The sequence below is a fragment of the Exophiala aquamarina genome (assembly GCF_000709125.1).
Source record: "Exophiala aquamarina CBS 119918 chromosome Unknown aczIA-supercont1.4, whole genome shotgun sequence".
Lineage (NCBI taxonomy): Eukaryota > Fungi > Ascomycota > Eurotiomycetes > Chaetothyriales > Herpotrichiellaceae > Exophiala > Exophiala aquamarina.
This window is the reverse complement of record NW_013550584.1, coordinates 410,062-437,153: the sequence shown is the minus strand read 5'-3', so window position 1 is coordinate 437,153 and position 27,092 is coordinate 410,062. Positions and strand designations below refer to the sequence as shown.

The window sequence follows — 27,092 nt, the reverse complement described above, 5'->3', positions numbered from 1 at the left end:
TATATAGTTATATAGCCTAAAGGTATACTACGAGTAATTACTCTAGGGCGTACTCTAGAGCTTTATACGAGTTTAATCCGTAATATTACTTTCTTCCTCTCTCCGTACGACGCTAAGAAGCCGCTACTCCTAATAGAGACTAGTCGGGCGCCGAGTAGTATATAAAGTAAAACTCTTATCTCTACTTACTTTTATCCTACTTTTTCTTCTCTTATACTAATTATCGAGAAAGTTTTTATAAGTACTTATTTCTACTCCTATTACGTACGATTATTAGCCGTTACTAACCCTTAAACGCTCGTAGTCGATATAGTAAATAAGTAAGCGAACTAATCTATTCCCTCCTCTTTAATCCGCCCTCTATACTCTAAGCTCTAGGCCTTCCCGTTTAGTCGTACGTACTAATAGGAGAACGGAAAAGTTAAGATAATATAGTATTAGTAGTATAGGATACCGCTACGACTTAGCGTTAGTTAGAGTAGCTCGCGCTAACTTAAATCCCTATTTTCCTTACCTCCGGGTAATCGCTAGTACCGTACTACTATAATATCTCTTAACGAGCGGTCTTAGCTATACTAGAAACTAACGTACCTTTCGTACGAGGAGTAGTTATTCTAGTATAGGTCCGGTCGTATCGGCTATCGTATATTAACGTCTTACTTATTTAGAGCCGAAGTATCCTTTTCGGTCTTTATAACCGTTATAAGCGCTTAATACGTCTATTTCTAGAGTATCGACGTATTCTAGGATACTTCGGTAGTACGTACGGTAACTATAAGTAGCCGGACCGCGGTACTCGTTATTCGGAGCGCGATAAAGACGACGATAGTAGTATTATAGTACTATCGTCGAATTCGTCCGATAACGACGACGCTCCCCCCCCTACCCGTAAGGCTCTCCTTCCCCTCCCTCCTTCTTCTCGCTTCGGCGAGGTAGTTATAAAAAGGCCCGCCCCTTAGCGGTAGGTACGTACGATATTTTTTTATTCTCTTATCCTCGTATAGTACTTATATTAGTACTAGTATAATCCTAGTAGATAAGGAATATTCTCTATACTTAACTATAGCTTATACCTTAACGTAGCGGTTAGGCTTCGTCGTACGGCGACTAAATAAGCTAAATATATATAGTATAATTAGATATTTTATTACTCTTATAGTTCTTTCGTACGTACTCTCTCTTTACTTCCGTATAGTAATTAGGGAGCCGATTATCTCGCTATCGATTCGTACGTATCTAAAGCTACGATATCCTAGAGCGATAATTCCGATTCCTAGGTTAGTTCTATATATCCCGTCTATTTTACTAAGTACTACCTTTAAGACCCTCGACCTCTCTATACGAATTTATAGTAGATAATCCTTTTAATCTAGTATTCTTCTTCGTTCTATATAATAATAGAATTCGACTAAGTATCGTCGGTAACTTACGAAGGTAATAGATTCGTAGATACTATATATAGTAGGTTCGAATAGAATACGTTATAAATTCCTTTTAGCGTATTAAGATAATAGCTATACGATCTAATAACTTTAGTTACGATATACTTCGTATTCTTTTAATCGAGCTTCTTACTCTTTCGCGTCGTACGTATATTCCTTAAGTCGAGCTAGACCTTATCGCCTACTCGAAACTCTATTAACTATTATCTCGTACGATTTATAATTTCCTCTTACTCTTATTAAGTAACGACTATAGAAGTCTAAGCCTATTCTCTCGCCTTTTAGAGTTTTCGTATAATCTCTTCGCCCTATCGTATTAGGCTATTTCCTCTTTTATCTTCGCGGAGTTTATCTTATAGTTATACGAAGTCGATATTATATTCGTAAGATAGGAAGAAAAAGCTTATACTAGTCGATTAAGCGTTCCTATTATTAATTACTAACTTAGCGATTAGTAGTAACTCTACCTAATTATCTTAGGCTTCGTTTACGAACGTACGTACGTACGTCTCGATCGTCTAATTTATTCGTTTCGTAGATCCGTCCGTTTTAGGGTAATATATAGTAGATAATCGGTATACGATACTTAGTAGCTAATATATTCGTTTCTATAGAGCGCTTACGAACTAGGTTCCTCTATTCGATATAATAGCTCTCGGTAAATCGTAGGTCCTATAGAATATACGTAGGAATAGAAATACTATATCTTACGACTTAATCGTACGTATCGATTTAAGAATAACTCCTTTTCCTAGTCGATCTATAATTACCGCTAAATTCGTATAGCCTAAACTCTCTAGGAGCTTCGTAATAAAGTCGATAGATATCTCGCTCTATATTCGGTTCGGTATAGGGAGAAGTTTTAGAAATTCTTATTTCCTTTTCCTCTAGGCTTTTATTCGTTCGTAGATATTATAGTTTCGTACGAATTATCGAATATTCTATAGTATATTCGGCTAGAAGAATTATTTTACTATTAAAGAGCTCGTTACCTTCCGCTCGAAGTATTCGCTAATTACTAAATCGTAGGTTTCTTAAATTAGGAACGTACGTAAAGGTTCTAAGTTTAGAATCTATAGTCTTCTCCGGAAGCGTACGTTCCTTTAGCTATCGATTATATACTTAGCGATAGATACTTTTACCGCTAGAGAAGATAGAAACTTTAGTACTCCTCGAGTAATCGAATCCTTAATCTACTCGTATATTTCGTCCGACTCTACTACCGTAAACTAGTTAGTATTAACTACGTTACTCGCTAGTTAGTCTTCGGTAGAGGATTCTTCTACTCGTACGAAAGCTACTTAAATCGCTTCTTTCGCGTCGAAGAACTCTAGCTTTAATAGTCTTATCGAACGATACTATAGTCGGTCGTCCTCCTCTTCTTTCGGTATATCTTATTCTCTTCGCGATAGCGCGTCGACTTATACGTTATTCTTTCCTTTAAGGTAGAAGATTATAAAGTTATATCGTAAGAAGATAAGAAACTATCGTATTTACTTCTTCGTAAGCTTTCGTATAATTATAAAGTATTCTAGATTCTTATAATCTAATCGTATCTCGAACTTATCTATACTCCTTAACTTAGCGTTCTATTCTTTAAGATAATATATAATAGTTAATATTTCTTTATCGTATATTTTATAGTTATATTCCGCGGATAAGTTCTTTTTTAAAAAGAATATATAGAGTCGTACGAAACCGTCTTCTCCTACCTAGAATAAGGTACTACCTATATACTATTTAGAAGTATTAACTTCTAGAAACGTTTCTTTTATATAGTTAAATAGAGCGAGGATCGGAGCTATTATAAATATCTTCTTTAGTCGTACGAACGCTATATCGGCTTCCGAATTCTAATAGAAAGTCGAATTCTTTCGTACGAGTTTTATAATCGATAGAATTATCTTCGAGAAACTCTTAATAAACTTTCGGTAGAAGTTTATAAAATCGATAAAACTCTAGACGCCTTTAATAGACTTAGAAGCTTATTATTCTTAGATTATAGTAACCTTTACTAGGTCTATTCGTACGCCTTATTCCGCGTCGATAATAAATCCTAGGTACTTTACCGACTTAACTTCGAACTCGTATTTATCGATATCGACTTAAAGCCTTACTTCGCGGAGTCGACTTAGGACTTTTCGTACGTAGTTTTAATACTCTCGTTATATTCTCGAAGAATAAATTAAGATATCGTCTACGTACGTCGAGTAGAAAACGTTAAGGTAATCTTATAAGGCCTAGTTAATATACTTCTAGAACGTACTAGGCGCGTTAGTAAGTCTAAAAGAAATAACTAGCTATTCGAAAAGACTATATCTTATATAGAATACTATTATCTACTTATCTCCTTCTATAATTCGAATTTTATAAAAGGCCGCGATAATATCGAGCTTTATATACTACTTTACTTATTCGATATTCCGTAGAGTCTCGTAGATTAATAGTAATAAGTATTAATCCTTCTTCGTTAGCTTATTTAGCCCTCGATAGTTAATATAGAATCGTAATCCTCCTCCTAGCTTTCGTACGAAGAAAACTAGGGCCGCCGCTAACGAGTTACTTACTCTAATAAATCTTTTATCGAGGAGTTTAATAAGCGTACGCCGTAGTACTAAGAATTCGTCTCGAGATATATTATATAGCGGGCCCTACGGGACTTAAGGTTTCTTTTCGTCTTTTAGTTCGAGGTCGATCGCGTAGTCGATCTCCTTCCCTCGTAAAGGAAGTAACTTCTCTACTTTCGTACGACTAAAGACGTCTAAGAAATAGTAGTACTATTAAGGAAGCTTCGTACGCGAATTAGTAGGCGTCTTTACTCTAAGTACTTTTTTAATATCCGCTATTATCGTCGAGAATACCTAGGTCTCTATACGCTTCTTACTTCTCTAAGCTAGTAGACCGAATACTACGACGGAAACCTAGCTATAGTCTAAGAGCGTACGTAGTTTTCGTAGTATATTATAGACCTTTAAATCGGAATAGCCTATTAAGAGAGAGTCGTTCGCGGCGCTAAGACGTACGTCGTTCTTCTTTATCTAGAGTAGGCTAAGAATAATTTCGTACGCTAAGTTCGAAATAATATAGAAGAACGCTATTTCCTTATAGCTATCGATCTCGACTTTAACCTTCGCTACTTCGAAGATTTTAGATCGTACGAAGGAGTCGAATTCGAAGATCGAATAAGGAGTAATAGAGATACGCTCGAAAGAATAGCGAGAAGCGAAGCGAGAGTTAATTAAATCGTACGATAAATAACTAGAATCGATTAGAGCCGATATATAATATTATTTATCTAAAAGTAATAAAACTATAAAGAATTAGTCGTCTATCGAGAGCCGAAAAGCCTTCTATTTCTTCTTCGTCTTCTTCGTACGCTCCTACCGACGACTTCTAGTAGGAGCTACTCTTTTAACGATTCCTTATTATCGTCTATAGTCTCTAGTACTACTATTCTCTTCTTCGTCTTAGGTCGTACGACGGGAAGAAGAAGATATTTAACGATAAAGTAACTCCGTTAGTCGTAACGAAGATACGCCCTAAGCTCCTTTCTTTAGTTAAGTATCGTTTACGATACCTATAAAGCTCTCTATAGTCCCGCTAAGAACGCTATAGCTTATACCGTCGGCGTCTAATCTATCTTATCTTTCGTACGACTAGTAGTATCGAATAGATTACTCCTAGATATCTTCTCTCTAGCTTTCTTCTATCGAAGAGCCTCTAAGTTTATACTAACCGTATAGAGGAGAATATAGTACTCCCTATAGATTAATAGAATTAGCGTTATAACGAGGGCGCTCTTTAGGTCGTACGAAAGGTAGTTTAATATAAACGTCTTCTTTATCGAGTCGGCCTAGTCTAGTCCGCCGGCCTCGAGTAGCGTACGATTAAACTCGGCGAGAAATACGCTAAAGGACTTTCTATCCTACTTTAGCTAAGAAAGTTTCCGTAATACTCTCTCTACGGCGTCGACGTCCTCGTACGCCGCCTTTAATTAACTAATAAGTCCTTCTATATTTATTTCGAGGGTTAATTATACGGAATTAACCTACGAGCTAACCTAGGTAAGAACGTAGCTCCTTAGTCTACTATAGAAATACTAAAATCGTACGACTTCGGTTTCTTCTTACTTATCGACCGCTAACTTAGCTCGAGCTTAGGTAAGCTACGACCGAAACTCTAATCTTTTTCTATTAAATTTAGCTAGCTCGGGGAGCTTAGCCTTTCGTCGTATAGAGTCGGATTCCTATATAGCGCTCGCCGTCGTAGAAGTCGTTACTTTAAGCGTACGAGCTCGTACTCTATTCTATTAGCCGAGTTAATTCTCGAGTACTATTATCCTTTAGTTTTAAGCCTATAAGAGCTAGTATAGCTCTACCGCCTACGCTAGAGCGGTTTCCGTTAGTTACTATTCGTTATCTATTTCGTACGCGATACTCTTTCGCTACGTACGATAGAAAGCTTAAGAATAATATAAGGGTTTAGCTAGGAATTTAGAGTAATTCGTCTAACTATCGTATAACGAGGATTCTTAAGCTAAGGAGAAAAAAGAAAAGAGAAAATCTATCTACTATACGAATAAAGGAAATACTCCCTAGCCTCTCCTATAGTAGATTAGTATAGTTACCTAGGAGATAATCGATAGAGAGGAATCACGTAGTTTCGGCTATATAGTTATATAGCCTAAAGGTACACTACGAGTAATCGCTCTAGGGCGTACTCTAGAGCTTTATACGGGTTTAACCCGTAATATACCTAAATAGCGTACTAGTTATAAAACTAGTACTTTATATCCGGAAAAAGCTTTCGGGCTAATACCGTAATGCCTACGTTTTAGTTACTTATAAGGACTCGTAGAGGAGCGTAGGAAGGTTCTCCTAGTACGTTAAAATAGTAATCCTTAAGGTACTACTAAAAAAAGGTGTATAACGCCTTATCCTCTTTAGGACACTAGGAAAAGGCTATAGAGAAGGTTTTACTACTATTTAATTAATCGATAGCGATAAGGAGTAGTATCTTTAATTTATTAGTATTAAAGGTACCGTTAATATAAATAATAAAGTCGCTAATAAACTTCTTTATATAGGATATTAATTTTAGGTACGTAAACTATACTTAAATAAGTTTCCTACCGACGACCTTACCCTCCTTATCCTTATAAACCTTACTCCTAAATTCGTAGTACTAATTACTCTCTTAAATCTTATAAACTAGACTAATAATTAATTTATTATTATCCTTATCTATAGGCTTTTTACGTATTATATTATAATACTCCTTAACGAATAGGTAGAGGGCGAATTCCTTACTCTCTATAATCCTCCTTAAGCTAGAATACACGACTTTAGCTCTACGATAAGCTATAGCCTTTATAATTAAGTCCTTCTACTCCGTAAGCCTTTTACGGTAATTTAGATAGGCGGCAAAAGGGTTAGCGGTTAAGGAATAACCTATATAAGTAAGTAAGACCTTCGTAAAGGTCTATTATCGTCCCTAAGACTTATCCTTTTTATCGATTATAATAAATATAAGGTTAACGCGCTAATCGTAGTTAGTTAGGTATACTTTAGTACTCTTACGCTTACGTAATAAGGTAATTTTACCCTTAGGATTATACGTTACTCGATCCTCGAGCCTATAGTTATTCCTCGACTCCTTACCGTAGTATATACACCGATAAAGGCCTCCTAGAACCTTAGAGGATCTACCGCCTTTATAAACAATATTAAACCCTACGATGAGCGCCTATAATTATAAGCGAACCTCCGCATCCTTTCTATTATTAAAGACCTCTCCGATAGTAGGTTCCTAACGCTAATAAGGCGGTTGCGCAATAACGTGGCGCTTAAGAATACCTCGATAATGCTTAACGCACCTAACTAGCGTAGTCTATTACGTAATATTAGTTATTTTAGCACGTAAAAGAGGAGGAGTTATTAAAACACTAAAAAAAGGCTATATAAATTATTTTATAAGGCGACGGCGAGGTCGGTGAGTGATTCGATACAATTAATGCGATTTTACAACTATTTATGGCAAGAGATGGAATTGTGGGTGAAAACACGCCAAAAATCGACCCTCTTGGCATCAAATCGCATCCTTGGCATTCGCTCGCATTTCCGTTCGCTCCGCCGATTCGCTCCTCAGAGTCATTCCCTACCTCCGCTCACCTGGCGGCGTCGTCCGCTCCAATTAGCGATGCTTTTCCAATCATTAGACTTTGACTAGTATATCTGAATTATCCTTAAAGCTTTCGAAGTCTGGAGACCACAGCAATGCCTGAAAAGATACAAGATTCCTGGATACTAAGTACATATGTCTTGTAAATTCACCATTACTAGGGATGGACTACAGCTTGAATTCTTCCTCCCAAAACAATGATGTCGCTTCGCTTCTCACGGAATGCCAAAGTGGCTCCAGGTGGTTACAGCCCTGCGGAACGTGGTGTAGTCAGACGTCTGGATACATTCTTGTTGATGTTTAGCTGCATTTCACAGGGTATGTTGCTTCCCGCTTATCGTTACTCCTTCTACGGGTCACTGACTTTAGTGTGGCAGTCATCAAGCGATCACCTCTTTCTATGCGACATACCCTTGAGTCCGCTCTAATGGTCGAGCTTTACCAGGTTTCTAGATCAAATGAATATCAAGAACGCATATGTATCCGGTATGAAAGAGGATCTTCATCTCTACGGCAATGAGCTCAACTAGTATGTTGACTTCCTCAACAGCCACTGAGAGAATTGTGCATGCTAAGTTAAAAAATATAGCTTCACCACTTACGTCAATGTAGGGTATTGCATCATGCTGGTCCCTTCTCAGATCATTCTTAGATACGTCCGCCCAAGTTTTTGGCTCTCCGGGCTAGAAATTACATGGGGCGTCCTCACTGGACTTTTGGCCGTAACCAAGGATGCAAAGCAGGTCTATGCCATTCGCACGTTCCTTGGTCTCTGTGAGAGCAGTGCCTGGCCTGGCATGATGACAATTCTTAGTGAGTACGCCTGGATGCTGCTGTTCAATGCTGGTCCCGAGTTGACGTGGATTCGATAGTGCATTGGTACACTCCGCTTGAGCTTGCGAAACGGATGGGCTTCTACCATTCTTGCCAAGCGGTAGGTAGCATGATGTCTGGCGCTATCCAAGCAGCGATCAGCAGCACTCTGGATGGGAGTAGCGGCATTCCTGGATGGAGGTGTGTATCTCCTTTGTATTAATCGATCATCTGTGATCTAGCTGACATGGTAAACCTGACAACCATCAGGTGGCTGTTCATAATCAACTCCATCATCACTGTGGTTTGGGGCTTTGCTGGAATTTTCATGCTTCCAGATTACCCAAATCGTCCAAATCCGAGAGCTGTATGGTTTAAGAAAGATCATGCTGAGATTGCGCTTCACAGACTTACTCGCCACGGTCGTGCAGAGCCCAAGTCAGTAACTTGGGCGGGCGCTAGGTATGAAGCCTCTTGCGAGTGGAACAAGCTATTTTCTCCTCGGCAATGCTGACGTACAGTGCTGACGTTCTATTAGACGAACCTCTTTCTCCTACGGAACGTACTGTGTCGCCATCCTATATATTTGCAGTCATTGGGAATCAGGGCTGGACTTACTTTGGGCTCTTTCTCAGAAGTCTGAAGAACGCAGATGGGACAAAGACGTGGACCATTGCCAAAGTGAACGCAATTCCTATCGGTGGAAGTGCCATACAAGTGGTGTTCGTCTGGTTTTGGGCGTTTCTTTCGGATCATCTACAGACCCGCTGGCCGCTGATCATAGTTCAGCTTACTATCGGCCTGATCCCTGCGATAACCATGAGCGTTTGGACATCTCATCCTGAGACCGTTAGTCTACCAGCAGCTTACGCCAGCTATTTCATCAATTTTATGGTTCTGGGGACAGCTCCGTTGATCTTCTCGTGGCTTGCAGACATGTGAGTCGTCTGCATCACTCCGCGGACATTTGGTCCCAAGGCTGTAAGCAATTGCTAACCCAGGCCGAAGGATCCGAAATCACCCAGAGGCACGAGCGCTCATTGTGGGCGCCACTATCGCTGCGGACTATGCCATTGCTGCATGGTCTAACTTCCTCATGTGGCCGGCAAAGCAGGCTCCCCATTGTGAGAAAGCCCCAACCCTGCATTGAATCTTTGCGGTCTGTCCACTGACTGATATCGTTCAGACAAGTATGGCTGGGAAGCTGGTGCCGCTCTGTTGACAACAGCCATTATCATGACCTGTGTTTTACGATATTTTGACGCTCGCTACTTCAGGTATGTTGCGACGACCCGTTCTGTTCTGCTTATAAGTCCGGAAGTGCAGGGCAAGGGGCTAATGCGTTTTACCTGAATACAGGAAGCGAAGGGAGGAGTACGCTGCAGCTCTGGAAGGAGTGGTCAGGGTTGATGATGCACAAGTGGTTGATGAAAAGAAGAAGGAAGGGTTGGGGGACGTGAAAGATGGAGCTGAATATTGCGGTGATGTGAAAGCAGGTCCCAGTACAAAGCAGTTGGAGATGACGCTTGTAAAGTGAGATTATCGCAGGCATCAGTGTCTTTAGCATCAAGTTCATTGTCTAGGAGAGATTCTGGTCCTGCTGGGCTTCAATTTCATCAAGGCAAGTTCTTCCTTTTCGAACAGGTTACCGAAGATTAAATTCTTGTGCTCGATGTGGATGCGCTTTCAGCGTCATGTCCTCAAGTGCAACTTAAGCGCCGTTAGATAGGAAATTGAATGACTAAATTGAGTGTCCAGGATCAGTTGTCGTCATGTTGTACTTTCGTACGTTTCCAAATTACTCGAGAACCAAAAACTCTTAGGGGGTTGGCGCAGGCTGCTTCAACTGGGCCGTTAGCTGACAATCACTGAGTGCTCGCCGAGCACTCCCTGAGCAGCACGCCGCCCTGGGCCCGAGTAGGCCATTTTATTACATGGCTAGAATTAAGCTTAACGAAGCCCCGCCTTCAACAGCAGTCAACCTTAAGGCTGAAGACAAAGGGGTTATTTTTTCCTCTTCCGAGACAAACCTAAAACCCTCCATATCACCATTGCTTCAACGATCTCATTTTATCCCATACTTCGGTTATGCAGTCCTTTCTTAAATTCCAGCATTGCCCAAACTTGATGGGATCGCTTTCAGGGATCTGGGATCAGCTTTTAGCGTTTTGTACGATTCATGTAGGCCACGACAGCGATAAACTAAACTCTAACAGGTAATCTGTATTCCTCGCTGCCTCGAAAATTACAAACGGCAGTGCACGACACATGATGTCGGGCGCAAGCGACACCGCCTCAAAGCTGACGCCCAGGCTCGGTGACATGGGGACATTCAGGCAGCCTCAAGATCTCGGGATGAGGCAGCAACCCTGGACAGAGCGATTGCTGTACACTAGGACCTTCGTGTTGCAAGTTGTTCGATAATGGCATTTCTTTCTCCCCAGTCTATCAGACTGATAATTGAAGACAAGCTCAGCTTTCAGGTCGGCCACGATGAGGGAAAGAATGATAGTTCGGGCGGGATCACATAACTTGTGACGCTTCTGTCAATGTGCATTAGTGCTATATGTGTTTGGTTCGGTAGACGCCTGATACTTTTGCCCTGACAACTGGCTGAAAGAAGGCACTGTTTGCAGTCATTACCAAAAGGCCGCGAAAGATTCCGTCTGCTATCTCCTATCCCGCTAATCCACTTGTATCATTGCCCACTCTCGCACATGATGTTTGGGTGGTCCATCCTTATTGATTAGGCATACATTAGCTATACTAGCTCGACAAATCGCTACATCCGTACTATTTCGGCCTGAAACCTGTCGTCCTGACGACGAAAACGCAGTAAATATTTCGCTGCCACGATGAGCTGGACCCTGCGCAAGCTCCAACACATCCTCATACTAATCAACTTCCCTCTCCCAGCGATTTCTCTGGAACCTTGAAGAATCGAAACAAAGGTAGTGCCAGTACTTCTCCCAATTTTAATCATGTTAGAGTTCACATCTGTCTAACCAAACGACACCAAGCGGGATAACATTGCTACATCCGTTCATCCCCGCCTTTAGAGTTGACCTCTACACCCGATTTTCCAGCAGCAATTTGACAACCGTTTCGTATCCTTGCTCAGCCGCGTACAACAGTGTCGTTCAGCCGACATTACACATCCCCGTAGCACATGAGTCGGCCCTAGCTCCTTAGCGGAATAGTAGTTTAACGACTTGCTCATGCCCTCTCTCGGCTGCCCATGAAAGTGGTGTGCGGCCCACCTTAGTTCCACTGGTGGTCAGCCTCGCCGCCTGGCGTTGCGAGCAGCATCTTAACTGTTGCATCATGCCCATTTCTGGCAGCCCAAAACAACGGCGTCAACCCACCTTTATCCTTCGAATTGGGGTCTGCTCCCTTCCCAAGGAGCAGCTTAATAACACCATCGTGCCCTCCTTCAGCAGCCTAGGACAGCGGGGTCCGGCCTGTGACGTTGTCCCCACTATCATTGGATTCGCCAACTGTTTCATCGCTATCCGCATTCCAGACTATTTGCGCCCAGTCCAGCTCATACTCCCCAGTGGACTTCGAGTCAACGGCCACATTACCCATTTTAAGCAAAAGTCTTACTACCGCTTCGTGGCGATACCTCGAGGCTCGCAGCGTCGGATAGTATTGTTCGACCTAGCAGAAAGTTCCCGTTTGTCCTTGATTCAATATCGGCTTTACCAGTCATAATCAGCTTATGCACCGTTGCTTGGTGGCCACCGGCTGCGGCGAGCATGAGTGGTGTGATGCCTTTGCAAGTCCAGTTAGTAGGTTTGCAGTCAACATCGACTCTGCCTATCTCTAAAAGGAGATTAAAGATTGCTTCATCGCCATTTTTGGGAGCCCATGATAGTGGTGTACATCCATTACCATCTTTCAAGTCAGGATCAACTTCACTCTTTTTCAGGAGTTGTTTCACAATTATCTTATGGCCGTGCTCGGCGGCCCATAACAGCGGCTTCCGGAAAGAATTAATCCATCGAATAACCATGTGATTGCTGCGTTTCGCTGGTAGTGGCTTGAGGTTAGTGCTTTTGAAATTTCAGTCAGCATATCTATTGCAACTTACCCCAGTCACGGTTTAGAGTTGTTGAATCAGCCTTCACCTTCTTTGCGGCTAGAAGCAACCCAACGATTGCTTCGTAACGGTTTATGGCAGCCCACGCTAGCGGCGTACACGCACCGTTGTCCTTAGAGTTGGCTCAACTGCTAACAGTAGCTTCACTATCGTTCCATGGCCATGTATAGTAAGTCGTGGTCATCCATCCTTATCCTTAATTTTAGCCTCGAGCGAACTTGACTCAACCTATAGCTTCATAACACACTCACCGCTGTTCCAGACCGTAGCAGGGCCATCTACGGCACAAGTGCTACCATTCAGCCCTGTGCTTACGCTCTCCCCAAGTAACGCCTTGACGACGCTGTCGTGCCCGTTCTCAGCAGCATAAGACAGCGGTATTCGACCGTCGCTATCTTTCGAAGGCGAGGACTATTTGGGAGTAGTTGCACAGCAGGCTCGACCCGAAGTATACTGCTAAATATAGGGCTATCATAGATTTGGGAAATTTGTCGCAATAGTTGTAGCCATAGTCCAAGCCAGATAACTTAGTTACCAACAGTACTTAACTTAAAGCTCTCGCCTTAACTTCGGACTCCAAGGAGTTGAGAATTTCTGAATAGCATATTTACAACTTATTAGCATGATACCCCTAATTTTGTGCTGCGTAGCTGTAGAGAGGATTTAGTCGTAGTCATTCCCCAAACTTTGAATCATTTTCGTAAATCCCGTTCTCAAAGGAGCTGAAAGAGAGAGATATATAGAGAGCGCATGAATCTTTGCGATATGAGTATCCGCATTATTCGGCTAATCCTTCTAGTTCTCAAAGAATTCTTAGGTGTTATATTGTACTAAAAGGATGATTTTACTGTTTTTATCGACGGTAACTATTCCACAATAGACAGAGACGGTAAGATCTAAATCACGAATATTATCCTCGTCGAGTTGCGAGTCGCCTGGAACTACAGTAAGGGCGTACTGCACCTCTAATGTCGAAAGTAGTCTCTTCGCTGATGCGATCCAGTAAAGAGCGTTATAAGCCAGCTCTCGAAGTCTCCGTTGTTACCTATTAATCCGATTCATTATATACTGATATGCTCTAGTTAATAAGCCTAGTTTCCCATCTTTAGTTCCTTCACCTGATGCCTCCAGGTAATATTTCAACGAATTCTTTGTCTCTCTCACCGAAGTTTAGTGCTCTAGAAAGCGAAGGAATAGCTGTACTAAGAGGAACCTATATGAAACTTTGTAGATTACACTCCATTTTCAGAGGCAATGAAGTACATACATTCCATCCACAGCTTCACAAATTACCCTCTTGATTTCTTCTTGAAGTAATAGCCACTCCAATATAGATACTTGTAACCTATCTATGCGTCTATTGAGATAGAGACGTATGTCTTCGGCCGAGGCGCGTATCTCGAGTGATTCGTATAATATATATTCTCTGAATTCCTTCTTGACGTCTGAGATCGGCCGAGATGTTACAAAGAAGTTTCATCCGGTCTTCTTCTAGAGACTAGAAATCTCTAATAGAATTTTCAATCGATCCGATTTCCGGCATTCGTCAAGGGCATCGATGAAGACAGAAACTCTTAAATACATAGCAATCACAGCAGACAGAGTCTCCAAAACTTCGTCCATATATAGCTGGGTCTTTCCAGCTTCGTGTTCGGCGTAAAGCTTCGTTAGAGGGTCTAGGACGGGAGCCGATCCATCTACTAATTATCTCAGTACGCTGGCGAATATTTTGTCAACCTTTTGCTCTTCTTGCTCTCGAAAGTTGCAGTAGATATGAGTAACTCTAACTATTAGATCTTAGCCAAATCCCTCATAGAGATCCTCAACCACAATTATTATAAGAGTTATCTTCTTAGTACCTAGAACTTCTAAGCAGAATAATGTTTGTTCACTTCTTTTGTAGCCACGATGTGTATTTTTCTAATTGTAAAAGCCATTGGCCAGCCCCTTGTTGGCGTCGATTGAAGAAGTAGTTTTGTTTAGAGGTATAAGCAATCCGGGTGAACCACTCTAAAGTAGCTATATGCTTCTCAGCACCTTCATTATTCTCCGGAAATTCATTTAAACGCTTGAGGTTATCTCGAAGGACGCTTTATGACCTAAAGAGACGCAATAATCCGTTTCTCAGCCCATCAAACTGGATCTGACTGTTGGTGGGATTTTCCCTAGTAGCCTACATTAATTCCATAAGGTGTCTGCCGTTGTCTTTGGAACTCGTTTGGATGTCGTGGATCAGATTTCGGCAACTGTTTATCAGGGCTAAAGCTAAAAGACGCTTCACGCGTTCCAATGCGTCAATAAACTTGTCCACTGTTCTAATTTCGAGTGGCCATTTCAAGGCCTTAAATAGCGTCTTGAATAGCGTTTGATTCTTTTTCTCTAGGCCCGCAGCTCTGCTTTAAGAATACTCAAAGTAGCTTCCAGCCGACCTACAGGTACGCCAGGGGCTTCAAGTGCTATAAGCGTGTCTTTCCAAGCACCTTTACCTCAAATCACTAACTCATCCTTAAGGTCTTGGGGGATAGCTTCATAAGCACGTATCTCATCACGAAGCCGTTTCCGTTCTTTTCTTGCCCCACTTACGCCGTTGATATGTTTAATAACTTTGGCAGATAGATCTAGAATGGCGATCGCACTTACTGATAGACTAAGTAGATCCATCTTCCTCGCGCCGAACTACCGACACCACTCCGAGCAACAATATATTCCCAAATTGCCGCCTTAACGGATAGACGTCGATGTTATGATCCGAGCTGCAAGCAGTTCTGACCAAGGTAGGGTTCCTTGATAGAGTGGACACAAGAGTGTTGACCAGGATGACAAAGGGAATATTCAATCGTCGGACTGTATCCTAAAATGTAGGTATAGGATTGCTAACGAAGTTAACTACGAACTGTACTATCTAGGTGAAGGAGCGTGTATATATAATGCCATCCCTGCTGCATTGCTGCATTGTTGCATTGTTCCATTGCAGTAATGCACCAAAGCACCCCCAGGGTCACGTGATGTAGCCTCGTCCTCCATCGGCTAACCTTCTAATAACTGTCCCATGGAACGCGGGGCGCCTGTCCCGGCGACCTCATCTGTGACCTGGTTCGTAACAGTCGATCACTCTTCGAAAGTATCACTAGAGGCGAAGCTCTTTCCAACGAACACGGGCCATGAGCTGTAGAAAAACATTCAAAGATCAATGTAGAGGCAACTTTAAAGTGACGACGATGCTATGCTTGGAAAATTGATAGTGGTGCTGGAAGCTAGGTAATTGATAAGTAGTCAGGTGGAACGTGGGGTGTGCATATTGATAGAAGCATCCTCGGCCAAGGCAAGGCAAAGGAAATAGCTAAGTCGGGATGGTCACGGTTCTCAACGGCTGAGAAGAGCCCAGTGGAGAAATCGCGACGTTAGGTAATCCCAGGGGCATCCGCCATGATTTCGACCTGGTGCGGCCGCTGCAGGAGCGATGTACAATGCATCTATTCTGATCGATCTAGCATCAGACACCTCAGTAACTTGAGGCTTGATCCCTTATTTTGTGAGGGAGTAGATTTACAATCAGGAGTCAGATTTCATTCCCAAAGAGGTCCAAAATCCAGCTCCTCTAGCAGTAGGCTAAACCTGCCTCACAGCTTGATATATGTTTCAGCTAAGGTTCCGTCAGCTCCCCCAACATTGCTGCTAAGATGTTACGAACTGGCCTTCGTGCGAAAATTCCGGGCTAAACAACACCATAACGCTAATGGGAGACGCAGGTGTTCTGGAGTGCGTGGATCTGGGTGATTGTTGATGTAATTTGGACGAATCTGAAATTTATTGACATGCTTGAGGCAGGATAGAAAGTTTTTGACGATGGGGACGAATGTAGTGCTTGTTGTCTCGTATGACTCTAGTTAGGTATCTGCCTCAATTAAATCAAGTCCTAGGAGCTCCGTTTCGTATTGTCGCAGTAGCTCCTGATCTTCGATTTCCTGCTTTGCTTGTGCATCCTGCACAAGCTCTTCTATCCCACTAATTGCAGCGTCCAAGATCTCCGATTCAGTATCATAATACCAGTCAAAGTCATCTGGGTGGCCAGGGATTAACTTCAACGCCACAATAGCTGCAGTCCGCTTTTGCTCTTCTGCGTCGGTCGGATTGTGTAAGTATGCTCTCACGCGGACCCATTCCCAGGTGCTATGCTTGTGCTCATCTAGAGAAATACGATAGGAATAGAAGATCGTTTGCGCGGTTAAATACTCTTTCTTTGCATAATCGATCACAAACTGCTCGATGTTGTCTGGGCGATGGATGAATTCTGCATAGCACTGCTTAGCCATCCCGTGAAATTGCGGGAAGGGCTCAAGCATGTGTCCAATATCTGGTGAATAGAGCGCATCTTGTGACCATCGTCGAATAGCAGTGACTTTCCTCCCGTTAATAAGATAACATTCAAGGCGGGGTATTCTAATGTATCGAGCGTACGTTGTGTCCAGAGGAAAGTAAAATGTGTTTTGCGCATCGTAAGATATTCACACGTTGAGCTGCGCAAGTGCTTCCAGGAATAGTCCCGGGTTAAGACCGTGAAAGATAGTAGTCTCCAGTAGGTGAATAGAAATACTCGAACTAGGAAGTTGCTTATGGCTAGCTAGCCAATAAAGAAGTAATCTCATATCCAGTGTCGCATTTGAAAAGCGAACCGTTCTCAATTTGGGCAGCGGAAAAGTGGTAGGGAGGAGCTCAGCGTACATGCAGTTTAATACGGTATCTGTCAAGCCTTGCGCCAAAGCATCTCTTGTTACGCGTTCGGTTGCAGTAGTTGTAGGGTTAAAACGGGTATTGAGAGCAATATCATCATCACCACCACCATCATCATCGATGCTCTCAGATCTTAGTTGAAAGTATTCCACATATCCCTGTTCAGGCTCTGAGAATGACGGTGCGAAAGAAAGCTCTTGAAGTTCCGGAAACGAGTCCGTGCAGCCGATCACATGCTTAAGAGTTGATTGAATGCTGGGCTCTTTAACCCAGTTCCATAGGAACTCACAGAAGCGTACCTTGAATTCCAATTGGTGAATATGAGGATACTTGAGCTCTGTGCGAAGAAACCGTCGTGAAGATGGGTTACCAATATACTCGTATTTGATAGCCCCGTGTATTTCATTCCAATGTGCAGCCCAAAAGTCGATCGTCAAACTGGTAATAAAAAAACAACCTTGCAGAGCCTGAAATATATCTCCAACAGCAAGCAGAGAATCACGGGGTTCGTTTGTCCACTCCCACATCTGAGGGCGCAGCCCCCATGTAGTTAGCTTGTTCAGAAGGTCGGGGTGACTAAGAATTCCCACTCTAAAATCGGAATCTTTGCAGCCGGTCTGTAGATCATAGTCGTCAGACAGAATGATATCGTGACAATTTAGCAGGTTGTTTATAGCACCTTGGATCGATTCGATTTTAGAGGACCGCAAGAAGCCTTTGCGGTCTCTGTAGGCTTTTACGTAGACCTGGTGGAAATGGAGAATCTGCCGGTGTTTCAATCCCCGGAGCATGTTTTGGTATCGAATGGCCCATATTTCTCCGTCCAGACATTCCTCAGGAAGCTCAAGAGCGTTCCACACTATCTTCTTAACTGACGATGCATGGCGCGAGGTAGATATTGAAATGAGTCCTGACCAGCTTCTCTCGTAGGGGGTGAGGTAAACCGTCGAGTAGAGACGCTCAGCACCAAGTACGGACCATTGCAGGCATACCAGTCGAAACTTCTTTAGTGCAAACGTTCCAACGAGATCCAGAATATTGTCCCATAATTTCGTTGGTAGCCAAGGAGGCGGCTTTGATGGGATCAAATTTTGATGATTGCTTGCGTCTAGTGGTTTGGTTGATCCGTCCGATGGTGGCTTTGACGTGAAGGGAAGAAGAGGCTGTCGTAATTTGGCCATCGCCTAGAGACAGTCGATCTTCCACCTTTACCGTACGATCACGATCAGACTCGACAAGGGAAGAGTAATTTCACCCCGAGTTCGTTAAATTTCGCGAATCTTTGTGCTTCGTATCCTGCAACAACAGGTATCGAGATCTGCATCTAAGCTGACAACTTACAGCCCGTTGCCGCGCAACTTCTTTTTGCGTGCGTCTAACTTATTCAAAGTAATGGCAAAGTATGTCTGCAGATAAGTCCCCAGACCTTAAAGGCGCCCCCGTATAATTAGGCTCAATTAGCGTTTCATAGGTCGCTGCCAAGACTCGCTGCCCGACACATTTCCGCCGTCAATTCCGACTTGGAAACGTACTCATCGGGTTCGTTCCGCCTGCATCTATTGTTATCGGACGATAACGGGCCACCTCAAAATTCCGAGGTTTGCATCTCTTTTGGTGAGGAGGTTACTTGACCCATGAGCATCACATGAGATACGAGGGGTCTAATCTGGCCTCCAAAGCGGTGGGCTATAAACCTGCCTCTCAGTAGACATCTGTTTCAAATAAGGCCCCCTGAACTTGAGCGAATCCATGCTCCAATGCTGCTGCTCCAGCGCTTCTGCCCTAACCTCGTACTTTAGTGACGATAGATTGAATCTATAGCTTCGGAGCGCTCCACGCTGCCTGCCTCATAGAATCAGTTGCAATCGCGGTCCTTTGCTCCGCGGGATCCTGGCTGTCTGAGTAGTTGGTTGTTACAGGGCCAGTCATTCAACTATCTTGGTGTCGATTTACACGTACCGCCATTAACCCATGGTCAGCTTTAGGTAGCACTGTTACGGGTCACTGATATAGCTAATTTATCACTGCTACCGTCCGCTAACGAGCCCATTACCGCAGAGAATATTATGCATCGAGAAATGCTACTATAGCCAGTTTATGAATCAGTTGTCCGAAGGGTGCAATTTCATCTCGGAGCGGGAAAGCCGGTGCTCCGTGATCTCAGAAAAGGATTATATTTTATGTGCGCCCCGAATCTTCGCTTCTTTTCATCATCTTCTGTAGGACAGGAACGATGCTACTGTAATCTGGCAGGTGGCGGAGCGTGGAGGGAATACTGCTCTGTATTGAGGGACCTACGGCCTAAGGGTCTACAATCCACTAGGGGAATATTGCTAGCTAGGAACGCACTCACGTGACGCTTGGCGAGCTACCTGGGAGTCCATAGCCTAAAAACCACTTACGTTTTAGGTACACTTTAGTTAAGACTTAGGGGCGTGGCGCCCAAACTAGCACCTGCAGAAGGATTGCCAAGCGATACGTGAGCTAGGATTGAACTAATGTAATCGTACCGCGCAGGTACGAGAGAAAGTACGTTGTCATTCCGAGTGCTACGAAAGGTTTTGTAACCTTTTAAAACAGTTCGGACCAGCCTTGGCGTTACGAGTAACGCCAAGGTATTATCGAAGGCATTCGTAGTACGCCGAGGCCTGGCGTCCTTAGAAACGAAAGACATGAAAAATCACACCAACAAGCATTACCCTGGTTGAGTGTATGTCTCAATTCCAACCCCCACAAGTCAAGTTCGGGCTCTGAGTCTCGTTGGGCCCGGCTGCACTTGCCAGCTGGCCCCTTATTCGTTTCAGCCAAGGGCTGCTTGGTGACGCATTCTTCCAATGCTCAATCGAGTAGAACTAGCAGAAGTGCAATGTGGACGATAATATCTCACTAACGTATGGAAAACTATGATGAGCTCGCTCTCCTTTGGGAACGAGGTGTTGCCGCCCTGTGCTCGCCCCAGCTCACCAGAGTTGCCCAGATATTGCTTTGGTCTGCATATTAATAGCATGTGATAGGAAATGAATGCTTTATGAAAAAAGGGCAATGGCAGCTCCCCCCAGAAATCATTAACTGAAGCTATTGACGAAGAATCACCGGTAGTTGTCGACCCTGTTGAACAATCGGTTCGCACCATCTTGTAGCGTTTGGAATGAATTACCTATCTTGAGCGTGGATATGACTAATGAATAGTAGACACGATTTGGAGACTAGTAACAAAAATGAAGGTGTATTTCGGCGGGATAAATAATGCTAAGAATTTTGTCAGCTATTTATTAGGGGTCAGGCGACAAGAGTGCTCGTATTACCCCAAGTGAGCTTTAGTCGCCGTTGTGATAGCGTACGAAAAGGACTCCTACAATTTTCGGGACTATAGTTGTTCTAGAGCAGCAATCGTTAGAGCCACAGCCAAGCTAACCAAGCCCTGTGCTTATTCAGACCCTACACATGAGACCCCACAACTAGTCACGGACGAGCTAGTGTTTGTGTCGACATGTGAATACTTGATATTGGAATGTGCAAACTTGGCATGCACTGGGCTGATAATGGATTGGAAGCCGGTCACTGCACTTGAGCCCATTGAGCGAGACCATTACGAATGTCTAATTTCTCGACTAATAGCCTTTAGTGTACCTACTGCTTTCGTGTGACCGTTGAGGAGAGATAGGTATAACGTATGGCTTCGTAACATAAGGGTGGGTATTTATCTTTGATGTAAGTTAAATACTTCAGTCAGCGACACTTTGGCAAATTTCCGAGGTGTATCCTCTCCTTTATTGAGATCTTAAGTTAACAGCAAATTAACAATACTACCACGGAGCTTATTCCTACCCAATAAGCGTTCCAACTGTACAGCACTATTCCTAATGAATCCGCCTGCATTCAGAGTCATTGTCGTGGGTGGAGGCCCGGTCGGTTTGACAGCCGCGCACGCGCTCTCACGGGCAAACCTTGACTTCGTCGTGCTCGAGCGCCGCGCTAATATGGTTGAAGATGCTGGCTCCAATCTCGTCCTGCTCCCTATAGGATTGCGTGTGTTGGGCCAGCTCGGCTTGCTCCCAACCGTCGAGAGCATTAGTTCACCGATGAGCCGTTTCAAACGGATTGATCACCACGGACGCGATCTCGGCGACACCCTGTGGTTTACATATTTCAAGGAGAAGTCTGTACACACCCGTCCAATAACCTCCACCCTTTGATAGATATGGCTAACGACGATCGCGTAGCCACGGCGCATACCCCCGCGTGGTAAGCCGACATGATCTGATGCAGACATTACACGACGGTCTCCCGTCGGAGGCGCAGGCCAAGCTACTTCCCAACAAGAAAGTGACAGACGTCTCTGCCTGCCCTGACGGTGTTACCGTGACTTGTGCAGACGGCACTTCGTATACCGGATCCGTGGTTGTCGGCGCCGACGGCGCCCATAGCAGAATGAGGGATTTGATGCGGGCGTCGGCCTTGCAGACACCATCCACTACTGAAGGTGAAGTCAATGAAGCGAAGCCGTTTGTCACCACTTACCGAGCGATGTGGGTCCGCTTTCCAACATTGCCTCCCATCAAAGCCGGGGATGCTAACGAAACACACGGCTACGATTGTACTCTCCAGCTGTTTGCCGGCGAGAAAACCTCGGTTATTGGCGTGTACGAGCGCATGGAGAAGCCGACGCGGGACGGAGTGCGGTACAACCAAACGGACGAGGAGGAGTTTGTAGACAGATGGGGACACCTACCTATCATTGAGGGCGGGTTGACAATTAAGGATGCTTATACCAATCGGACCCAGGCCGGGATGGTGAATCTCGAGGAGGGCGTCGTGAAGCATTGGAGCTGGGACCGTATCGTTCTCGTCGGCGACGCGGCGCATAAGTTCACACCAAGCACCGGCGCCGGTTGTAACAATGGCATTGTCGACGTTGTCGCACTAGCTAATGAGCTGTATCACGCCTTCAAGGCTATCCGGGCCTCTGATCCGGATGCTTCTCCGACCAAGGAACAGATCTTGGCTGCGTTTGACGGCTACCAACATGCGCGCTTCGATACAGTCAAGGCAGGCCTCGCTGGTGCAAGCCAAGCCACTGGAGCGGCTACGTGGTCGGACGCAACTCACAAATTTGTGGACCGCCATATTCTCTCAAAGCAATCTCTTCAGAAGTTTTTTTCGAATCGCAGTGCACCGGCGCTAGCTCGCACACCTGTCTTCGAGTATGTACAGGGTGAGGAGCAGATGGTTGGGAAGTTTCCATGGGCTCATCCCATCAAGCAGGCGTCGACTTAGTTGGTCGATAATGGTTCCCTGTGCAGTCTCAGAAGGATGTGAGCTATCTCTCTTATTAATTATGATATACCGAGTAAATTGGCACATGCGATGATAGCACATGCCTCCTCCAGGCAGCGTCTCAATCCAAGTAGCCGTCCCGGCCACGCCTGGCAATAAAAGGCGGGCCAAGCTCACGTGACTGGGTCACCCCGAGCATGTGAAACACCTGTAAATGGGAACCTAGGGGCCAAGTTGCGGAACTGTATGGAGGCTCACAGCCCTGCCCAGAGTGCTGAACGCACGCCCCCAGAGCGCTCCAACAGGCATTCAGGATTGCACAGCCACAACTCAAGACGGCTTTGTCAAAGTTCAAGCAAAGCAGCAAGGTCCCCAAGGCCGGAAACTTATATGGACTTGGGGAAGGTCCAGATTCGGCGCTGAGTATAGTGGGATTCCTCTCAAGCCTCTCCTCCCCCCAAACGAACGCAACGAGAAGACTTTCCCAATAGTATTCAGATCACTTTGGGTTTTTGAAACCCGTCAAAATTGCAAGAACGATTAAAACAAATCCAGTCAACTGGGTGTTGATGACGGCGGCGGCGTTTACCCCTGTGGTTAAACTTGTACCATCGGTAGAAGCACTGGTGGCAGAGGCTGATGTGGATATCGATGTCTGAGGCTTTTCTTCATCATGGTGGGCAGTTTCATTGGCATTGGTGCCGATTTTAGACTTAACAACTGTTACGCCGGTCGAGTTTACGCAGTTGGCAGCCCATTGGTTCTGAGTAAGAGCTATATTGGAGAACACTCCACCGCGAACGACTAGGCCGTCGGGAAGGGCGAGCATTTGTCCTCTTCGCACTTCTCCCAAGCTCTAGCGATAAACGGATATGTGATTCCTGACTGGGCCGACGTATCAGCACTTCCTGCACTGGCTTTAAGCTCTAAGTCTGATAAACAGGATCGCTGAAGCTATTGGACACGTGCGCGTATTGCCATCACTTGTGTCGGTAAGTTACTACCTAGAAAGACTTTCTGAAGCGGGCATGGCTGTCATGTGTGTTGCTAGGTCAACCCCTCAACACATCTATCAGTCTTTCTCGAAGACGCTCGACGGGTCACCCTTACTGATCGTTTTATTTTCAAACTTACGCCAGTTCAGAATTATTCGTTGGCCATGATTTTCGCACGACAAACCAGCATAGTTAGGAATATCTGTGGTCGAAATCCAACATGGATACGGCAGGGCCCTACCACGCCGGCAAGATGGAGTCCGGAACTCAATAGCTCGAGGGATACACTGATCCGTCAGCGCAGTGGCGTTCTTGCAGGATGGCTCGCAGCCAGCTTCTCCGAATCAGTGCCATGGGCAAGTTTAGGTGCTTCTTACCAACAAAAAGGCCATCCACCATTTATTTATTGGCTGCCAAGTAATCAGTAAGGAGTTATTGACGCCAAGGCATAAAAGATCCACCGGAGTAATGGCCCTGAGCGAGTGCTCCGCTAGATATCGGCAAAGGAGCTACTTTAGCTAACGTTGCTCTGCTTGGCGGCAATTCCCCGACACTTCCCATGACTGATCATAATGTTCGTCAAGGTTCTCAAGTATCGCAAAGCAGAAATCACTCTTTATGACCTTGAATGAAATTAAGGCTGCGTAAAATGCATTAGCAACCTCTACCGAGGCTTTACAATGAATTAGATATATGAGCTACAGCTTTGAGTCAGTTTTTGTTAGCGCCAATTAGCTAGCGCGTGCTAACTCACGTACCACGTGACGCGCTAACAAAAATGGATGCTAAACGCTATGAGTAACTCCAGTGACTCCTACTATAAAAATGCCATTGTATCAGCATTTGCAATGCTTTGAAATCAATGAGTGATTGTACATCATGCAAAAGGGGCTCACGGAGATCAAATGCCTCATAAATTTGTATATAAACAAGAACAGCGTCCATAAGGTTGAAAGGGGAGTGTATCGGGGCAGCGAATGTGGCCAGCGAATGCCAAGAAAGAGAATGCCAAGTTGATGCCAAGTTATGGATATCCCACCAGATTTTGCGGTGAAATTAACTAATATTCCATCGATCGCCATCGATATCGATAGAATACCTCGCCGCTACTCTCATACCTCATCGACGCTACTTATATAGCCATTTTTAGTGTTTAGTCCTACTCTTTTCAAGTCCTCCTCTTATGACTCCTTATATAGCTGATTCTCTTGCCTAGGCTGCTCCTGCGGGGTGCTTTAAGCACTCTCGAGTACTAATTGAGAGGCATGTAAACTCGCTTCCAGCCGCCTGGCGGTAAGAACCCGCTGTGGGAGAGGTATTCGAGAGCCGCAAAGCCGCTGAGGCCCGCCTTCACCTTTTCTCGCTTGTCTAGGGCTTCGATATTATTTATTAAGGAGGAGGCAATACTAAAACGCTAGGATTCGAGCTTCTCTATATTCATCACGGCGAGGAGACTCGCGATTACCGTAGGCTCGAAAATAGAGTAATTCGTAACCTAGAAGGAAGAGTCACCTCACGGCGCCAGCGAGAGAGCACTAATGTTCGCTAAACTAGGTGTAAATAGCGTACTAGAGTTAGTTATCTACTCATCGATAAAAAGGATAAAGACTAAGGTAGAGAATGGCGCCTTACTAGAGTTTTACTCCCTTACGAAGGCCACGAATTACTTAATAATCTACTTTATGCGTATCCTACTTATAAATTGCGTATTCCTAAGTTTCAGGAGGTCCTAGTAAAGGCTAGAGCTCACCGCAATACTAAAATCGTGTACTCGGACTCGCGTAGGATCCTGGAAAGCGAGGATTTTGCCGTACATCTATCTAGCCGAGAGTTCTATAATATAGTGAGAAAGTAGCGAGTAGACGGGGGTAATAAATCGATACTTAGCTTTCTTGCCGAATTATAGGCAAATAAGTAGATTTATTAAACTAGGAGTAAGGTACTAACTAACGCGTAGAGTAAGGTACTCGGTAGAAAGCTTATATAAGCCTAGTTTACTCACCCTAAATTAATAAGTACCTTACAGCGCTTTATTAGTAATTTTTACCTTATTATCGATAGTACTTTTAGTACTAATCGGCTTAAAATACCTCTCCTAGTTACTATTAGCTAATTAAATAGCGGTAAAACCTTCTCAATTAGCTTTTCCTAGTGCCTTAAGGAGGACGAGGCTTTATATACCTTTTTTTAGAAGTGCCTTAAGGATTACTACTTTTTAAGGCCTTTTAAGGCGTCCTACGTACCTCCTCGAGTCATTATCGGTAACTAATTAAAGGACCTTATAGCCTCGATTCCTACGGCGTTTCCTAAGGTAAAATAGTAATTTTATAACTAGTACGTAGTTTAGGCGATGGAGAAAAAGATGAGAGATCTCGGTACTCCTTAGGATAATATAAAGTTAGTCTATAGGGCTAAATACTAGGAATATTTATAATCTAAGACTCTAGAGGTACTCGCAATTAATCGTAAAGTACTAGGTTACGCGGTGGGCCCATTATTCATAAAATACTTATAGGATATATAGATTTTAAAGGAGCAAAAGGTAGTATATCTATATACGCATAAATACGCTAATTTAGGCTCTACCGCAAGTTAGAGAGTTAAGTCATACTATAATACCGTTAAGGAGCTAGTAAATGCTCAATTATTACTGGAGGACTCCGTGAAAAGGCTGATATCGAAGATTAACTCAGTAATCAAGGATATCGACTTAGACGAGGCCTCCTCCGCTACCAATTACTCTCGCCTCGCCCAAGGTCCTCCTTTTCGATTACTACGCATAACGGTTAGTAAATTCGCTGTAAAACGCCTCGAGAGAGAGTAGGCTACTCTAGACGAGTAAATACGCGCAGGAAGAGACTTGGAAATACCGCAAAATAGCTGCGATTGTGAGATTTTACTACGGTTTAGCATTGCCTACGCCCATTACTTAAAAAAGGCGTACACCGAGGGTTCACCGATACTAAAGACCTTAGTCCACCCGCGTTGGTGGCTAAATGGGCCCTCTATTTATTCTACGGATTAGGTGCCATTCTATCCTACTTAGGATACGCAAGAACCTCTTAAACCGCCTATAAATAAGGTAGATTCATCGATTATTACACAATTAGTAGCAATACGAGGCACTCTAGACCCTAAGTAGAGATATATATTTAACCTACGTTTAGTGGGCGTAGAGAGGAGTATTACTTAGTTCTTAAATATAGCGGTATAGAGTCTCCTCCGTGTTACCTAGGATAACTTACGCCTCCAAGAGAGTCCCTTTTATCAACCAAGCGCCCGCCGAGAGGGCTAATTAGCTCGCCACGGCGGCCATAGGCCTACTAACGCGCGAGCTCTTATATCTAGTAAAAGGGCTATATAATAATAGTATTAGGCGCGTAGAAGAGAGATTCAGGAAGAGCGGCTATAAATTATAAAGGCGGAAGAGGTAGGAGACTAAGCCGTAGCAAGCGAACTAGTAAATACCTTATTAAAGCCGCAGCTATGGCAAGAAGGGAATAATACTATAGAAACTATAGTGGAAGTAGTCCCTGAGAGCATCCCTGAGAC

The 27,092-nt window shown here is 44.0% G+C and overlaps 6 protein-coding genes across 6 annotated transcripts; 3 read left to right on the top strand and 3 right to left on the bottom strand.

Moving 5' to 3' along the window:
* Positions 1-7,819: 7,819 nt before the first annotated feature.
* On the top strand, positions 7,820-8,494 carry A1O9_05272 (uncharacterized protein; the record flags this gene model as incomplete). Its single annotated transcript, XM_013404491.1, has 3 exons — positions 7,820-7,944; positions 8,059-8,151; positions 8,212-8,494. The coding sequence occupies 3 exons, from the start codon at positions 7,820-7,822 to the stop codon at positions 8,492-8,494; spliced, it is 501 nt and encodes a 166-aa protein (XP_013259945.1).
* Positions 8,495-8,942: 448 nt separating this feature from the next.
* Positions 8,943-9,972, top strand: A1O9_05271 (uncharacterized protein; the record flags this gene model as incomplete). Its single annotated transcript, XM_013404490.1, has 4 exons — positions 8,943-9,373; positions 9,444-9,559; positions 9,622-9,712; positions 9,795-9,972. 4 exons carry the CDS (start codon positions 8,943-8,945, stop codon positions 9,970-9,972), a joined length of 816 nt encoding a protein of 271 aa, XP_013259944.1.
* Positions 9,973-11,732: 1,760 nt separating this feature from the next.
* A1O9_05270 (uncharacterized protein) lies at positions 11,733-12,423 on the bottom strand (the record flags this gene model as incomplete). The annotated part of the gene is made up of 2 exons (XM_013404489.1): positions 11,733-11,876; positions 12,061-12,423. Coding segments are annotated over 2 exons (507 nt in total), but the record flags the coding sequence as incomplete, so codon positions are not given.
* Positions 12,424-13,350: 927 nt separating this feature from the next.
* A1O9_05269 (uncharacterized protein) lies at positions 13,351-13,566 on the bottom strand (the record flags this gene model as incomplete). The annotated part of the gene is made up of 1 exon (XM_013404488.1): positions 13,351-13,566. A coding segment is annotated over one exon (216 nt), but the record flags the coding sequence as incomplete, so codon positions are not given.
* A 3,476-nt stretch (positions 13,567-17,042) lies between these two features.
* Positions 17,043-18,350, bottom strand: A1O9_05268 (uncharacterized protein; the record flags this gene model as incomplete). The annotated part of the gene is made up of 1 exon (XM_013404487.1): positions 17,043-18,350. Exon 1 carries the CDS (start codon positions 18,057-18,059, stop codon positions 17,043-17,045), a length of 1,017 nt encoding a protein of 338 aa, XP_013259941.1. The 5' UTR covers positions 18,060-18,350.
* Positions 18,351-21,131: 2,781 nt separating this feature from the next.
* On the top strand, positions 21,132-22,545 carry A1O9_05267 (uncharacterized protein; the record flags this gene model as incomplete). Its single annotated transcript, XM_013404486.1, has 2 exons — positions 21,132-21,427; positions 21,492-22,545. The coding sequence occupies 2 exons, from the start codon at positions 21,132-21,134 to the stop codon at positions 22,543-22,545; spliced, it is 1,350 nt and encodes a 449-aa protein (XP_013259940.1).
* Positions 22,546-27,092: the final 4,547 nt, after the last annotated feature.